A 17,946-nucleotide genomic window follows, 5' to 3' on the forward strand; every position below is an offset into this window, starting at 1 on the left:
CATGTGCATTTTTGACATCAGGTCATTAAAACCAGACCTGAACAATTTACACCAGCTATCCGCTTGTCCCACCACTTCTAATAACCACCAAGTACATGCACATAAGTGCATACAATTGCACTGTGTTGTGAAAGAAAAACGGAATGCTTTGGTCACTGTAACCCACAGGATGACACTTGTGACTCTGCCTAGTGCAAATTGAGTGCTGCTGTGAGAAGCCACACAAGAGACAGCCACATACACACAGTTATTGGTGCTTCAACAGCAACTGAAGTTATTTTTTTCACCAAAAAAAAGCTTCTATCTACAAGATACCATGTCATCAGGAGGGCACAGCTGCTCCAGAAATGCATACTGATGAGAGAGCCCACCACTGCATCGTGTCTTGGTTGATGATAACTGGCTCTGTTCCCATGCCTTTCCCATGGGAAACCTCTGACATCCTTTAATTAGCCAGGCAGTCAGGCAAAGCAAACCATAAGGTCTCAATGTATATCGATGTCCCATCTGAGGATTCATTTATTTGCTGTCTTAGCAAATGAGGCACCTGAATGTCTCGGAGCAGCAGATGTACCAGAACAGTTACTGGAAGTGGTTTCTGGGACTAAATCTGGCTTGTGAAAGAAAAGGTGTGTTAGATTCCTCTGAGGAGTCTGCTGAGTGGTCTAAGAAAACCTGTCTGCTATACAAGAAGAAAATTAAGATTTAAGACAATGTCTCAGCTCTGTGTCTAGCTCATGGGGTGAACTCGGTTTTAAAGTTTCAGCTTTAGTAACTATTAAGAGCTGAAGTGTCTGGTAGCCCCACTGCAACAGGCCAGGCTGGGGAAGAGGGACAGAGGGTTCTTCTGTAATTTAGCAGCAACCTTGGAAGGAGGGATGTAGAATTTGGGAGATCATTCCTTCCCACCTGAACAAGGAGCAATGATACAGGAGCCAAGAGAGGCACAGACACCACCATGGAAGGATAGAGCAGGTTTAGGGTGGATACCAGTGTCCCCAGCCATGGTGACATACTTCTCCCTTCATCTAAAAATCTAACTAGTATAGAAATCTACTTCCAGCTGGACTTGACTGAACTGGAGCTATTAAAAGCTAATAAAGCAGATGAAGGTGCTCCTAAAGGAATGCTTTACATCCACGCTCTACTGGCTTAGCACCTCCCTGTGGAGCATGCTGCAAGCCTGATTAAACTTTAAAAGCAAATTCAACAGTGTTTTCACAGTCACAAATGTTATTGCATTCACCACCCACACAGAAATAAAATGTTGAGCAAAACTTACAGTTCTCTGCCATTGCCTGACATTTTAAAGCCACCAAAAGGAGCCTGAGCATAGAGCGCATTGTAACAGTTGATCCTACAATAAAAACATCAATTTTAAAAAGACAATTCAATACCAAGGGAAAGCAAGACGATGACAACAGCAACAATACAAGGCTGAAATCTCTCAGTTTTCTCTTTTATACAATTCAGTCAGTTGAGAAATCAGATTTTTGCAATAAAACCTTCTTTTGCTGAAGAAACAGAAAACATCTGAGTAGTTCTCAGTCTGACCTACATCTCACTTCATATCCTCTAATGGCAGAGATATTCATGCTTGAGCTAGAATTTATGCCATGCTCAGAGTCATGATAAAATTAAAAATCCAAGCTATTCCCTAATTTATTAAGCACATTCTGCAATGAACATGTTTACTCAGAAAGCTGTCTAAACACTCACAATGAGGCCCCAGCATCCCCTTCCAGGTGTAGAAAACATTTGGACTGTATCAGACAATTGTGTCACAGTAAAGTAAAAGCACTGGGCCCATTTCTATAGATACTTGGTAGAAAATGCAGACACTTTCCCAGCATCTCAGCAAGACCAAATGACTGAAGGTCACACAGCACAGGTGTGGCTTGTGCTGTAGGTGTGCACCCCACGTGTGCTCAGCACATGTATCCTTCAAAGCCCAGCATCCCATTTCTATGTCAATATTTGAGACTGATTCTTCTGGTGCCAACTCTTGAAATTAATCCTGTGCATCAGAATCAGACACCAAATCAACTTCCTGTCTTGGGTGGGGGGAAAAAAAAAATCAGGATTCCATCTTTAAAACCATTCTAATATAAAATAAGAAATTTTGTGTGCAAAAACAGCTGCTTTTCTTTGTGACAGTGGTGTGTTGCCATCTGCTGTCCATACTGGTTTGTGCAGCAAAATCCCATCTAGTGCTGGCTAAAGGTCATGAGAATTGCTTTTTGCTACATACAGGGTTTTGGAAGGCATCACATCTGGTGGAACTTACTACAACCCCGACAAAAAATACCTCATCTGAAGGAAAAAACAGTCCATTTTTCAGCATGCTCTCTGGGCCTCACCACCTTATTTTGAGGAATGGATGTTGCTTCTGAGCAGAACATCAAGAATTAGGCAGGCTACTAATGCATCTTACCTCCAGCATTTAGAGAATTACAGATATTCTGAGCTGGGAGGGACCCACAAGGATTGTGAAGTTCAACTCTTAAATGAACGGCAGGTACGAGGATGGAGCCCACAACCCTATTAACAACCTTATCTTACCAAGAGGACTGCAAGTCCTAAATCCCTTTCTCCTCCCAGGAAACAAAGCCCCAGCTCCTGTCTGTTCCCAGCCTGCTCACCAGACTGTTCCTGACTGCAGAGCTGAAGCCAAGGTTAAGGCTCTGTCCAGGTTCTTGGTGAACACCGCGGCCGTGAGTCCGTACTCGGTGCTGTTGGCTCTTCTGATCACCTCTTCTATACTCTTGAACTTCATAATTGGCTGAACTGGCCCAAAAATCTGCACATATCAATTAAATTTTAGTACAGGAAAGCATCTGCTAATCATGGAAATTTTGAAGTAATCAGAATCAGATGCTCTGTTTGTATAATATATTTAAAATCTTATATCTTAGCCTTCTAGGGGTCACTGATACAGTGTCTTAAAAACTACTAATTAAACTTCAAAAGAAGCATTGTGATGTGCTGCAGCAGTTCATAAATGTTAAGATCCAACAAGTAATGGATCATCTGTAACAATCAAAATAAGCAGAGTTAGGTCTGGACAAGGTACAAATGATTCATCCTTACTCCATTTACAACTCTCTTTTTGAACTCTGAAGCTGAGTGTACTCAAGTAACAATTAATTTATTTCAAGGACTGCAAGTTTTCTTCCTTGGTTTTAACCCTGGTTTTGTCACTGTATGCATTTTATTTGCAAGCAGTGCATTAACCACGTCTGTGTTTGACCACAAACTTGGCTTGCCACTAGAGGCAACAGCCATACAAAAAGCTTCCCAAATTTTGGGATGGAGTCTCTCATCAGGTACAGCATCAAAGGTGGAGCCCTTTCTTGGTCTGCAGGCTCTCACGGCACAATAAATCCCATTGGATGTGAGATGCAGACTCATTTGGGTCATTTTTAAGCTCATACAAGGGTTTCTAAATGTCTTTGTTTGGGGATATCCAGGCTTATGTGGAGTCTCAATCCTAGGCAAAGGATGAATGTGCATTTGCAACAAAACTGCCAATGAATGGAACTGGATAAGCTTTGTGAATCATGGCTTGGGATTTGGAGTCAGTTCATTAAGAAAAGGTCTGTCATGGGATTTTCAGCTCTTTTTCTCTCTATTTTTAGCATGTAACTCATGCCCTGACTGATATCTTTCCCAGGTTCCTTAGAGATTCTGTGGCAGATCTGAGACATTTAAACATCTTGCCAGGAATGAACAGCAAGCAGCCCCATAAAAAGCACTAGGCTAAACTATAAACTACAAATGCCAGTTAGACTTTGGCAACTACTTATTTTCCATTAGGGAACATGATGAAAAGTAGATTAACTTCTATTTCAAAGGAATATCACAGGATCTAATCACATGCAGCTTGTTCAACATTTCTGCATATGAATAATGAAAGCCAGAGTATTAGATCTGCACTTTGCTGGCTTTGACCATGTTTTCATATAGGAAAGAAATAGTCAGTCTCAGGGGATTTTGCCATGAGAATGGAATCTGGGATTGTTTCAGACCCTAAGGCTGCCTCAGAGAACTTCAGTGGCTGTTCCTTTACTCCTTACAACCATCAGGTCCCAGGGTTCTTTCCCACCTTTCTGCAATAAAACAACCCCTTCTCTACAAAGTAATAGAGCAAGAACACACATTACACTGTCCACTGTCACTGGCAATTACAGGGTAAATAATTGCTCCAGCATGCCACAGTGTCAGTTATTTATATTTAAAATTAAGGATTCAGACAGAACACCCCCCCATCATCACTATTTCTGGTTCTGAAACTTCATTTTTCTAAGTGATTTGTACTGTACCTCTTCTTTGGCAATTCTCATGTTGTCAGTGACCTCTGAAAACACCGTGGGTTTTATAAACAGGCCTCTGTCTTCAATGGCAAGACCTCCACACTCCAGCTTAGCCCCTTCTTTCTTCCCACTTTCTATCAGCTCCAGGATTTTATCAAACTGTTTTTGGTCAATCTGTCAGACAAAAGGAAAATAAACAAACAGCAGCAACTTAATTATCATGGTTCCAGAGAGGAGTCATGGAATGTGGCCCAGGGGCACATGCAGGGCACTGTCAAACTGGGTCAGTTTACAGCTCAGTTTAGGATGGGGCAGTCAGGCAGTGAGCAGGGAGAAAGAGAGGACATGGGCACAGCTCTGAGGCACAGGAAACAGAAGGTTTAATCTGATCTAATGGTTTGCTGCCACATGGAGGGGTCTCCCCACTTTCCCTTCCTCCCTGTCCTGGGTATGTGCTCCCACAGCTCACCTCAGCTGAGCTCTGGGATTTGCTGACCTTCTCCAAGCACTGGCTGATTCTGTAGCAGTATGAGAACTGCCTGAGATGGACTAGAAAGCTCAGCAAGGCATCTGACCAGCAACAGAATCAGCACAGGGGAGGGAGGACCAGGATATAAGAACCACTAAATCAATTTTGCTGCAGTGTGCAGTTTTACCCACAGCTCTCCATCCCCAGCTGGAAGAACCCAGCAGGCTCTGCCTCCCTCTTCTTCCTCAGTGCACAATACATGAACAGCCTCAAAGATAAGCCCTGGTGGTGGGGTGACTTCACAACAGCTGCTGCACCAAAGCTTTGCTTTTAGAATCAGAATCACTTTTCACAGTTTTTAGAGAGCAGTATAATCCTGCATTATTCTTTTTTGCACTGGGAGCCATATCCTCACTTTTAACTACCTTTTCTAACTCCTCCTCTTGAATATGGAGTGATCTCAAATAGTAAGTGCTGCTGTCAGCCTTTAACCAGGGATTTCTGTAGGGGTGGGGAAATGCCAGTCGAGGGACAGGACCCTGAAGCTGCACAGCTGCACCAGGACTTGGAGGACTCATCCTGTACTCCACAAGCACAGTGTGTCCTGTGCTGGGAAGAGGTGCAGAAGGCCACAGCACTTCCAATCACTGCTGATCCCTCTTCCCTGCTCCGTGTGCAGCAGGGGGCTGCAGAACTGCAGGTTTCAGACAAACAGACCTTGCTCTTGACATGATGTGGAATTAAGTGATGAAATTCCTCATGACAGCACACGGGATACAGTAAAAGGCTTCCAGAGACTTTAAAAATAAAATCCCAAAAAAAGATCAACAAATTTATTGAGGTGATTAAAGAAAAGACTCCACCCACTGGTACAAGGTGTCCTGGAAGCCTGGGGGGTTATTCTGATTGCCAGGTATCTCCAGATGCTTATTCTGGCTCAATCCCCCTCCCTAGGCATCTGGTTTTATTTCAGCAGGGCCACTTGCCAGTTGGGACTGTTTACACAGAGTGTTCCACACTTGACTCCTCCAGATTACAGACTATATCCTGTCCCTAGTTAATCCTGGCCACACACAATCCAAGTTTTCATGCTTTTAGACAAATATCAAAGCTGCAGGAGGGTGTCCTTGGGGTACTTCTGGTACACACTGGAAACAGAGCTCAGCACATCTCCAGGCAAACAGATGTTTGTGTAGCACATGCACTGAGGGCAGCGTGTTCTAAGGGCTTGTGTTCTCTCCTGTGTTAAGGTGCTACCCAAGGACACATTTAATTCCTGCTACTGCCCAAGGAAATGTGTGCCCTCCTGTAGGATACAGTGTCACACTGAGTTTGGCAGGTGTCATACACATTGTCTATTTGTCTGGTTGCTTAGCTGCCAAGTGTAAATAATTCAAAAATATCTGCAAGTGCTTTCCATCCTGGCATGTCTGTGATCCAGACCAATCCAGTCCATCCACTTCACATCACAGAAAACAAAACAAGGATATTTATACAGCTGTAACTTGTTGCAAGGCAAACTACAGTTAGATGAAAAGACACTGGGGAAAGAAAACATTTGTAAAAATGACATGCAAGGGTGGAACTGTTTGTCATTGTAACTAGAGCTTGCAAGGCTTGTTTAAATTCTGTCCCCTACTCCACTATTATTTATGGTTCAAGCATTGAATTCTATTAAAAACACATGATCTGGTAAAGCTAATTCTACTATTTGTTCATCTAATTCAATAGAGAAGGGAGCTTCTAAGGATCACTGCAATAGTGAAAATCTCAGAACCCCCAAATCTTCATCTCTTGCTTAATTTCAGTCAAGACCGCAAGGAGAATTTTTTCCATGTGTAAACTTAGTATTTGTAATCCTAAAAAATAGCCCATGACTGGGTCCAACAGGCTGTTGGACACAACCCTGTCTACTTAAACGTTTTATTTTCACACTTTAATCCTAAAGCGCATGTCCATAGTATAAGGAAAATATTCACTGTCTTATAAATCAAATTTTATGTTTTGGGCTGAATAATTACTGGTTAACAAGTGCCATGATTAGTGCTTTTTCCATTTCTATAGACGAGGTCTTGCAGTCCATAAATCCCTGTATTTGGGGTTCTAAAATAATAGAACTAGTCTAGTCTTGTTCTAATGCAATCCCTGTTCTAGTGCCCCATGATGTCAGCCTCATCTAATGCAGTTTGCTGTTCACAGTTCTATAATGCACTGGTTAACCAGTTTGCCATCTGTGCACATTTACTTTATTGCTTCCTGTGATACAGCTCCCAGGAATCCAAAGTTAAAAGCTGCCCTTGGTCTGCATTTGAGGTTGGCACTCTGCTCAAACACTCCTGATCACCCCTCAGGTTTCTTGTGGTGTCCTTTGAATTCCAGCCAGTCAGCACTGCCAGACACATGTGAGTTTTGGAGAAGTCTCATCAGAAGCATGCCTCATTTCTGTCTAAATTTAATGCTGTTTAAAGTTGACCCAATTTTAATCAGAGCAGTATAGTTTGTATCAGCATAACTCAATACTGCAGCTGACACAGGCTTTTCCCCAGTGCCATGCCACGAGCATCTATGCCAGTGAACAAAAATCCACATCAGGGGACTGACCTGACTAAAACCTTTCTTCCTCACTTCCAAAAAGGCTGGGATAGACCTGAACCAGCCAGTTCCCCAATCTAGTGCAGTGCAAGGTAGGAACAAACAACTGCACATGGGACCCCTTTTCCAGGACTAGCTTAGATCAACTTCAAGTTCTTGTGGAGCAGGGTTGTCATCACCTAAGCTGATGTAGGACCAAAGAGATTGTGAGCTACAACCACTGTCAGCCTGAAGGGTGGCTTCAGCCCCTTCCTCCTGCTGGCTTCTAAGCCAGTGACCATCCCACTATGGGATCTATGCAGCATTGCTAAAATGCTGTTGTATATGCTCATCCTGACATACACCAAAGGAGAATGAAAGCAACAGGCTGGATCTGAAACATCTGATGAAGAGAGGTGAAGATGACAAATTATTTTTCCTGGTGATTCTTCCCTTATCCATCAGTTCAAGATAACAAATATCTTCACAGCCTAGCAGGTTACTTCAGGAAGAGAGAAAAAATTATCTGGACGCTTCACATTTGAAGAGTAACTTGTGGACAGGTGTGAATCTTTGCTACTTTTGGAGGTATTTTTAAGTCCTTGTGACACTGCATCATTTCTCTCCTCTGCTTACATTTCTGTATGTGCCCACAACACAGAGGCTCCAGAGAGTGAGGAGCCATAGCTGCAGAGGAAGTGGTTGTTCCTTTGAACTGACAACCACATAGGAGCTTTGGGATTTACAGTTTCCTCACACTCCCTCAACACCTTCCCATCCTGGCCTTGACAGCTGCACACACACCTGAACACAGAATTTCAGGTGTGTGGGTGTGCTCTCTCTCCTACAAGTGTAACAGGTAAGCCAGAGTAGGAAAAAAGAACAGATGGGCCAAAATCTGACCAGACACTGCTATTACAATTTGCTGTTACCCTTAATTACAGGTCTGCATGCAAAGGATCTCCCTTAAGCCCCAGCAGTGATCCCAGGGGGTGGAGCTGTTCCACAGTGCACCCTGGAAGTGCTGTACCAGCCTGGCAAGAGCTGGGAACACTGATGAAGTTAAATGAGCAGCCCAGTTCAACATGCCCCAATCACAGCAGGGTGTTTCACCCTTTAAATCTCACAACTGAATGGATTCAGGAGCTGCTCTCATGAATTGAGTGTTTGAGGGTCAGCTCGTCTCTGCTGGAGCAAGTCTCAGCATGTGATTCTCTTCCTAAGAGTCCTGAGCAGTTTGAAATCTCCAGGCACGTTACAGGGCCAGATGCTGGCTCAGCAGGAGCAGGGGGTGCACATCATCTTATTCCCCATGCAAGAGGGCAGGCAAGGAAGTTTTGTCATGTATGAATCATGTGCAGATTCAGATCCAGATAAGGAGAGGCAAATGCCCTCAGAGCCACCCCTTCTCTGAGGGATCTACACAGGCAGCATCAAGGAAGAAAAACCCACAGTGCAGTACTGAGAAAAAGAGCCTTGGCTATAGGTTTCTGGGAATCTTGCTTTATTTTTGGTACCAAACAGTGGGCCCGTTAGAAGATGTAACCTAAGGATCATCTTCCCCCAGAGCTCTCCAGCACAACTCAGATTGCCTCAAAAGGAAAAACTAAGAGGAAGGCTCTGGAAGTATTGAGGAGGCTGGTTCTGACAGCAGTTTGGCATGTTTCTCCCTCCTAATTCAGCTGAAACTTCTCCAAAGGATCAGAAAGGCAGCAGAGGAGGAGAGGGAAAGTGAGGACTCAGGAGTCTCTGGGCTCTAACTACTTGTCATCACCCACACAGCCAAGGAGCTGAATAGCCATTTAGCTGCACTCTTCTGCACAGAGCTATGGCTCACTGCAACATGCTTTGTGTTACTGTACCAAGGAGACAGCCCCTTCTATAAAGCTGGATAAGAACTGAATTAAACACATTTGTGTTTTTTAAAAAATTACAACATAACATTTCAACAGTTGTGATTAATTGATATTTAAAATACAGAGGAAAAATAAAGCCACGATACATTACTCACCCCTCGGCACTTCTGCTGGGACCGCATCCGTAAGGATAATATTTACACAAGGAAAATTAAACAAAACCACAACCAAAAACCAAACAACAACTGCTCTGGGACACACAGTTACCTGGGGCCCTTGTTCAGTCCTGGCATCAAAGGGGTCTCCAACCAGTCTCTTCTTGGCAAACTCCACGCTGCGCTTGACGAACTCGGGGTAGATCTGCTCCTCCACGAAGACGCGGGAGGCAGCGGTGCAGCACTGCCCCTGGTTGAAGAACACGCCTTGGTGGGCACATTCCACTGCCAAGTCCACTGTGAGATGACCCAGGAGGGAAAAGGGTTACCACATGCACAGCTCCAGATTTGTTTTTTTCCTTTCTCTTTGGAAAACTTCCTTAAAAAATGCTGACAATGGTCCACACCCATGGAAGGCACTCACTGGGCCTCACTGCCCCCAAAACCAGATTTTTTTTTTTTGTATCCACCTCCCTTTCTGCCTTTTGTCTTGAGGTCTAGCTGGCCATAGTTCCTGATATTTTCTTCCACAAGGACTCACTGAAGACAGTGACAAGTTTTTCTTGCTGTGGGAATTCTTGATACCATGCATTGGTTCTTAAATACAAATTTCAGCCATGATTGTTCAGAAAGCAGCATGCCAGCTTTGGCCAGCTCCTTGCAATGCTCACTATTAGCAGCTGGCACAAATACCTCTGATTTGCACGCTCTGCCGTGCAGGACTGGAGAGATTTTCCTGAAGCCAAATAGGATTTTCCAACCAGTTTGGTGGTCAGAGGTTACCCATCTCCTAGTACTACTGAGTAATGTAACAAAATAACAATGAAACATGAAATGAGCCCTGCAGAGCACCAGGATGAAGGTGAAGGCTGGATTAGATCAGGTCCTACAAAATTCCCCTATCACAGGAATGCCTGCAGAGGGGCTGCTTTGCAGAAAACTGCTTTCCCAGTGCTTGGCTCAGCTCTGCAGCACTGATAACCAAAGAGAAAGCCCACAAACAGCAAACACACAAGTGCAAGATTTAACTGCAACTGCAGCCACCGCCAGGGAGGGCAAAATGGGCCATGGGAATGATCCCCATGCTGGAAAAGAGCTCCAGGAATGCAGAATTATATCCTGCCCTTGGACAGAGGTTTCCTCCAGCCTTTGGGGTAGAAACACCAGCCCTGTGAGCTGCCAGAGGACAGCAGAGACACACAAACCCCACCACCTGCAATCCTCTTACAGCAAACACACCCAGCAGCCCATACTCACAGTCTGCATCTGCACACACAATGCAGGGGTTTTTCCCTCCCAGCTCTAACGTCACCCTTTTGAGGTTGCTTTTAGAAGCAGCTTCTTTGATCAGTTTTCCAACCTGTGAGACACAAAGAGGACATGAGATGTTCCCTCTGAAAACCTCGAGTGTGATTCCAACAAGAGTGGAAGAACCTGGGCAGCAGCTGAAGCAGGTAGAGGTCAGGGAGAACACTCTGAAATGGTTTGAGTTTCCTACTGCTGTGATGTGTTGGGTCAAAACCAGCCCCAGAATTAAGGATTGGTTTAGGCAGGTCTGAAAGGACAGGCTGTGTGGGAGAACTGCATCTGTATCATGGAGGGAAGGATTTACTCAGCTTTCAGAATTTAGTAATCTAACTTTGTTAGAAACAGTATGAATTAAAACTATTTGGGACCTTTAGTTGCTAGGGCAGGTTAATTTCTTAAAAGTGATGTAATATTTGAACTTGCTGATATTCTAACTGCTTTCTTGTATTTTACCTTTGCACATGGAAACCTTACTTTTATTTCTGACTAAAACTACTCCTGCCCTGGAGTGCAGCTGTGAGGAAGGAAAGCACGGGGCAGCTAGCTTGCAATTACAAGTCTGCATTTCTCTTGGCTTGCCCTTGTTTCTCAAGCATGACTCCTGAACTTAGGAGAGATCATCTCTAGTCACTCAGAGCTTAGGCCTAGAGACAGCAGAAATAAGTGATGCATCCTAGCTTTGCAAGAGGCATTACTGCAGGCTGGCTGGCCAAAGAGGAGCAAGTTAATACCTAAGAGAAAAGAGCTATATGGGAAAGTTCTCGTGGAGTTTAAGATCAGTATTTCCAAGCTGGCATTGAGCCCAAGCTAGGGCTTAATATCTAAGTCAAAATATATTTTGAATTAGCTTCACTTCCTGGCTCAGAAACAGTAGCATTGTGCTGCAAATGCTGCAGAGATGCAGCTGAACTCACAGATGGGTGGAGGGGGAAGAAAACACTTCTAAATTACACATGCATTAGCAAAGGATCTGTCTCCCTTGGTGTTTCCTGCACACCCATGGATTAGGAGACAAGCACAGTGTCTACAGGAGTCTTTTGCCTACAGGCTCCAGCAGCTGAGATTTTCCTCCTGCCACTAATCCACTGGATACTCCTTTTTCATTAAAAACCCAAACAGATCCATGTGGGCTGGATGAGTCTATAAGCTCTATTGTTTTCACACAGCTAATGTCTCATCTGGGCTAAACGTTTCTGATCTAGGATTTGGAGAGAAGCATGTAACTGAGTAAACTCCGAGATTAGAACAACTATCAAGAAAGTAAAAGCTCACTGAGAACTTCTACTTTGTGTTCTGTTTGTTCCCATGATTCCTGTGCAGAAACACAGGCTTAGCAGACCTTTTCCTATGGGAGAAGCACAGGATGTACACAAAGCCACTAGATGGTAGTGTTGGTAAATGCTGCAGCTTTTGAGTGTTTGCAGTTACCTTTACCGACCAACAACACCTTTCAAGGTAATTTGTCTTTATTACACGTTCACATCACACTCTGCAATTACGAGGGCAGACATAAGAATGGAAGAATTCAGCAAATGCTCAACAAGAATAGTGTTCCTCAAAGAGGTAAGAGACTGAATTTGCCTCAGCTGCCCCCACTGGTGTGAGAATTTCCATCCTTTGGACACTGCCTCTGTTCTGGAGGTGCAGATCTACTGCAAGAAACATCTAAAGCAGTCAGTGGAAAAATTGTCACTTTCCTAAGCAAGCTTTTGTTTGAGGATTTTCAGCAGGGATTACTACAGTCAGATTTGTTTGCATGTCTCAGCTGTGCTCAATTCCATGCTCTTGGCCAAGCCATATGCACTTTTCCCATGTAGGTATGGAAGAGGATGGCTGTAGGTGATTGACAATGCAGAGGTCTTGTGGCCACCCCTCTCATAAACAAGCCAGACATCTATTTACAGGAAAAAAAGCTAAATCGAAGGTGCTTTAATGTGCAAGTCTCAGAATAAAGCTCAAATGTTAATCCCTTCTACGTCAGCAGAGAAGGCCTTGGGCACGAAGCCATGTTTTTATTGAAGCCCTAGTTCCTCAGAGGTAACTAAAGCCAAGGAGGAATTGTTCAGGGCTCTGACTGACATGTTTTCCAGTTGCAGGGCAGGACTGGCAGGCAGACGTGCCCAGAAGCTCCACTGGGTCAATGACATGATGTTAAGTCACTGCCAGACTGCCTCACCTGATGTCAGAGCACCCTTTACTCACAGCTCTTACAGAAATGTGGTGGCTTGGCAAAACCCAGCTTTCAGAGATGTGGGATTCTTACAAGCACAAGGATCTGAATTAGACAAATACCAAATACTTCTGAGAAATCCTGTCACATGGAGTGTGACAGAACAAGCGTTGGTTATACAGAAATCACCGACATTTCATAGGTCCAATCTTGTATGGATGACAGTTGACAAGAAAATGCAAAGAGGAACAGCAGGTATCTTGGAGAAATCCATCACCTACCTCAGTTGATCCAGTAAAAGCAATTTTATCAATGCTCTCATGGGTAGAAATTGCAGCTCCAGCTGTGGGACCGTAGCCCGGCACAATGTTCACCACACCTGGAGGGAAACCCACCTGAAACAGAGATTAAAAATAGCTCTGTAGAGAATTTGAGAGCACAGCTCATTTCTCAGCAAGCCTGGATTAGTTGTACTGTACTCCTCTGAGCTCTTACCAGATACATCCCTGTTTTCCAGACTTTCCAGTAACATGGCTGCATGCTACCAGCTGGAGCAGACGTGGGTGAAACAGCCATGCTTAGCAAATGCCAAGTTTCAGTAAAAATTCTTGGAGAAGTCCCAGTTTCAAGTCAAAAAAGTGAAGTCTTTCGGCCAAACTTGGCCCCCAGCTACTGCAGGGCAGCTGCAGCCAAGGGGTAAATGAATGAAAGTTTGTTTTGAACAAAGGTTGACATTTGTGGTTCTTCAGGGACCAGGGGGATTAAGAAGTCAGTAAAACCTCACTAGATGATGGGGCTAATAAAACAGGAGTACAAAAGCAGATGGTAACAAGACTTATGCAAGTTTCCACCACATTTACAACCTAGATTAGCCAACTAGTAATTTTGCCAAAACAGACAAATGGCAAAACTTCAGGTGAAATTCTAGTGCAAGGAGAACTGAGGGACTGACTGGTTTGGTTTTACTTCCTCAAACAAGAGTTTCAAGGATTATTGCTCTTCTAGGTTAGCCTTCCCCTATGACTGATAGCACAAGGTTGTTTTCCCTGCAATTTCTCATGATGAGGTTGCAGAATATAACACGTTTGCTTCATTTCCTATGACTTTTTAATACAATATCTCAATAAATGCCATTTCTTTTTAATAGAGAAAAAAAGGAAGCAATTGCTCATGTACTGTAGTGCAAAAAAATTATCCTCATAAGACTTTTTTCCCCATTTTTTCTTCTCATAAATTGGAACACCAGTCTCATTTCTTCTGTGGATGTGACAATGACAAAAGTACATTTAATGGAGTTTGCATCTTGGCTAATGAGTTTTCAAGCAAATAGAATGCATGTCAAACTGTGCAAGTAATGGTGTTTGGAGTCAGCAGCAAAGCCACAAGGAAGCAAAAAATTGGTTCAGAATACCCTGAGCCAAAAAGTTTTCTCTGTTTTTCAGCAAAAATGAAAGCCAAAATATTTTGGTTGGCCAAAAATTATTTCATTGAATGTAACACATAGCTTTGTGCGTGTGGTAACATCTTCTACATCCTTTTAAAGATATAAACAAAAAAACCTTTAACTCATTTTTCTGAAAAACTGCAAATAATTTAGCTAATTTTGGGTGGAGAAAGCAGCATCTTCAAATAAAATTATTCTGCTGTAATTACACTTCTGCCTTTGAAGGACAACTGTGAGGAACAACAAGCTTAAAAATTCAGGTGACAAAAAAAATTTACCAGAATTGAATGGCGTGTTTGGGGAACTGCATGTCAGAATCAAAAAAAGCAGTGGTGTGGCAGGACTCACTAGAAGTCATGACAACTGCACCCTGTGCTCACTCACTCATCTTGTGTAATCTCATTAAGCCAAGTAACTGTAGGAGATGCTTAACTGGTATTATTTCTCCACTTCCTTTCCTGATGGAAGAGCCCTTACTGTCAACTATTAACATATCTTTCTATTTTCTCTCAGGCAAGGCTGGGAAAGGACAAAATCATCATTTGACTGAGCCTAATAAACAGACTTCCAGCTGAGAGGCAAAAGCCCATCTACAACTCCCTTAGTTTTCCTCAGTCAGTCACATCCATAGCTATAGGGAGCTGAAGTACTGAGCAGTGCTGGTTCTGTGCACCTCCCACACCCCCTGCACAATTAACAGATCTGTTGGCACATCAGATCCCAACTGACAAGCCCTAAAACAGCATTTTAAAATCCTAACCTATCATCTTGCCTTTATTTCAGTTGACTTTACAGGCCAGACACAATGAAATTGTTCTGTGAACCACAGAAATTATGAGGAATTGTTTCCCAGGGCACTCTGTCTTGGTTGAATTATCCCACTTAAAAACAATAAACACAACACTGCTGTCTAATCACACTGGTTTTTGTCTCATTGTCTAATAAAACTGAGCTATTGTCTTTCCCTCATTTGGGAGGGGGGAAGACAAGGTAGGGGAAGAAAAGCATGATTTTTTCTCTCTGCGGCTTCCTGAGAAAGAAGAAAAATGCACAGGTTTTGTGGTTTGCCACCTCCCAGTCAGTCACAGAGGCCTTTGTAACAAAAAAACTGAAGACAGAGTTTGTTCTCACTTTCCTTTGTGAGGCTATTAAAGCTGGGAATCTGTTTGTTATGCTCAGACTCTTTAAAACCCCCAAAAATGGACAGATAACTCAAAATACAGCCTTGCTTATGACCTTAAGAGAACAGAACCTCCACAGGCTGTTCAGATTTCCTCACCTCCTTGATCAGAGAGCCAATGTAGAGCGACGTGAGCGGAGTTTGTTCAGCTGGCTTAATGACCAGAGTGTTTCCACAGCACAGCGCCGGTGCCATCTTCCAAACCAGCATCAGCAGGGGGAAGTTCCACTGCAAGAACACAGGTCACTGGTCAGATCAGCCTGCCACAGTCACCTACTCACTTCCATGCAGCCTTTTCCCAGCTCAGGGAGGAAAGGAACTGGGAGGAAAGCCACAAAGAGAAGCGTCTGTTTATAATACTGTGTTTGCTTGGACTGAGGAATATAACTTCCTTGATTTCCCCCTGAGATCCCTGATATTGCTGGCAGTCCTCACACTAATCCTGTAAGTTGGACAACCTTCTGCATGATGTGACCTCATTCTTTAAAGGAGTTTGATCGCTTTTTGTGATTTTGGCTCTTCACAGAAACTGTGTTGGAGGCAGTTTCCTGATGTATCACTTCTGCACAGCATCTGTATGTGGGGAATTACAGAATGCAACTACTCATTGAAAGAAAACTAGTTTTTCTCTGTTAAGCACTGGCTGAGTAGTTAGGAGTTATATAATATCATTCAGTTCCAGTTTTATAACTAGGAAACTGCAGTGAGTTGTTCAGTCATGGATGGAAATCTAGGGGAGGTCCTATTCATATTGTAAATTCCTCCCTTCATATTGTAAATTGTTCCTTTCCAATTAGTTTTCTCATTTGGAATTAGGAACCAGTCTGCATCAGTTTTCTCTGTGCTAATCTCTTTCATGGTCATGTGTATTTGGGGATCTTGGAGTCTAAGCAAGAAGTGGAAAATCTAGCTCACACTGAATCTCAGAAAGGTCATTTGGCAGCAGAAAGGATTTCTTCATTAAAAATAATTAATGCTGCTTCAGGGATGATGGAAGCAGGCCAACAGCAAGGGGACTTCTTGTCAAGACTCAAGCCAAGGGCCTTCAGCTATCAACAAAGAAGCCAAGTATGTCAGGAATCCACAAATTCACACTTACAAATAAATTAGCAGTGTAGCTTTTGAGCCATGAGTTCTATTCTAACCCTGAGACAAAGCAGAATTTAGTCTCAAGTGTTATTCTTCAACTTGCTTCACCCTTTTTCCCAGACCTGTTCCATTTCAGTGATCTTCTCCAATGGCCACATCCCATAATTTGCCCATTTGTCTTTTTTCTCCTAAGTTTTCTTGGAGGCCTGGCTGTGCAGCTTGAGCCATTTACACCTACACTACTTGTCTACAGTTTCAGAGCATGAAATAGCTCCATTAGGAGCTTTCTGCTGCAGAGTGGCTGGTGAAAGTAACAGCAAAGGACTCCAGGGCTGCCTCATGAGATCACCTTGGGATCAAAATCGGCCATATGCTGCACTTCCTAAAAACTTCTCTTGCTAAGAACATTGCTTTAAATATAGTCAAGCCATAGGAAAAAGGGAGGACTGTTAATTGCTCTAGGGAAACATACCCAGAACAGTGACAGAATCTTTTTCAATCAAGTAGGAATATACAAACCCACAGGCTGTTGGTGTTACAGAGATCGAACTGGGAAAAAAAATTGGAGAAGATTTGTTCTGAGTAAACTGAAGACAGATGTGATTTTGTTGACCCCAATCATTCTTTATACAAACACAGTGTTGAATTTGAGTCAAACTCGGTTCTGTACTTTCTGTTGTATTTATTGCTGGTCTAGGGTCAACCTGAGCTCTTACAAGTCCCACTATGTCCCCTACAGTGGCCTTCCAAAGCATCCTGCATGTAGGCTTTTAAAGGGATAGTTTCCAAAGCACTGCTGAGTGCCAAAGGTGGCTGAGAGTCACAGGGAACACCTTTTAACTGGTGATCAGTGGGAGGAACCTGAGATTTTGATCTTAAGTCATCAGTTCTGGTCACCAGCAGTCCCATGGCTTGCTCAGCCAGAAAAGCTGTGTAGTCCCCAAGACAAATGTTTGATGACCTCCCACTCTGCCTCACCCTGACACTGCCAAAGAGACCATGTCCTCGTATCATCTGGGGTATAAATTCAGTCCTGCTGAAGGAAAAAGCTGAATTTCCCCAGAAAACGTTGAGATCTGGTCCAGACCTGGTATTCAGGGTCCAGCAAATCCAACGTCCCACATGCATTTCTTTCAGTCTTTAACTTATCTCAAGAGTAAAAATCATCAGTGAGCTCTTATTGATCCAAGTACCAAATAATCATAGAACATCCTGAGGTAGAAGGGATCCACTGGGATCATCAAATTCCAACTCCTGGACCTACACAGGACAGCACCAAAGCGCCCCCACAGCTCTGAGAGCATTGTCCAAACACTTCTCGAGCTCTAGCAGACTTAGTGCTGTATTCAAACAGAGAACATTGACACAGCACCATTTGCCTCACAAATTGT

General features: G+C 43.4%; 1 protein-coding gene across 1 annotated transcript in view; it reads right to left on the reverse strand.

Annotated features, from left to right (window-relative positions):
* ALDH1A3 (aldehyde dehydrogenase 1 family member A3) overlaps positions 1-17,946 on the reverse strand; it is a 33,872-nt gene that overhangs the window by 2,750 nt on the left and 13,176 nt on the right. Inside the window, exons 6-12 of the mRNA XM_063412366.1 lie at positions 15,566-15,694; positions 13,124-13,237; positions 10,622-10,724; positions 9,477-9,661; positions 4,323-4,487; positions 2,643-2,800; positions 1,283-1,357 (exon numbers count right to left, since the gene is read on the reverse strand). Coding sequence (XP_063268436.1) covers positions 1,283-1,357; positions 2,643-2,800; positions 4,323-4,487; positions 9,477-9,661; positions 10,622-10,724; positions 13,124-13,237; positions 15,566-15,694 — 929 coding nt within the window. The remainder of the gene's footprint in view (positions 1-1,282; positions 1,358-2,642; positions 2,801-4,322; positions 4,488-9,476; positions 9,662-10,621; positions 10,725-13,123; positions 13,238-15,565; positions 15,695-17,946) is intronic.

This window comes from Prinia subflava, chromosome 15 (assembly GCF_021018805.1).
Source record: "Prinia subflava isolate CZ2003 ecotype Zambia chromosome 15, Cam_Psub_1.2, whole genome shotgun sequence".
Classification (NCBI taxonomy): Eukaryota; Metazoa; Chordata; class Aves; order Passeriformes; family Cisticolidae; genus Prinia; species Prinia subflava.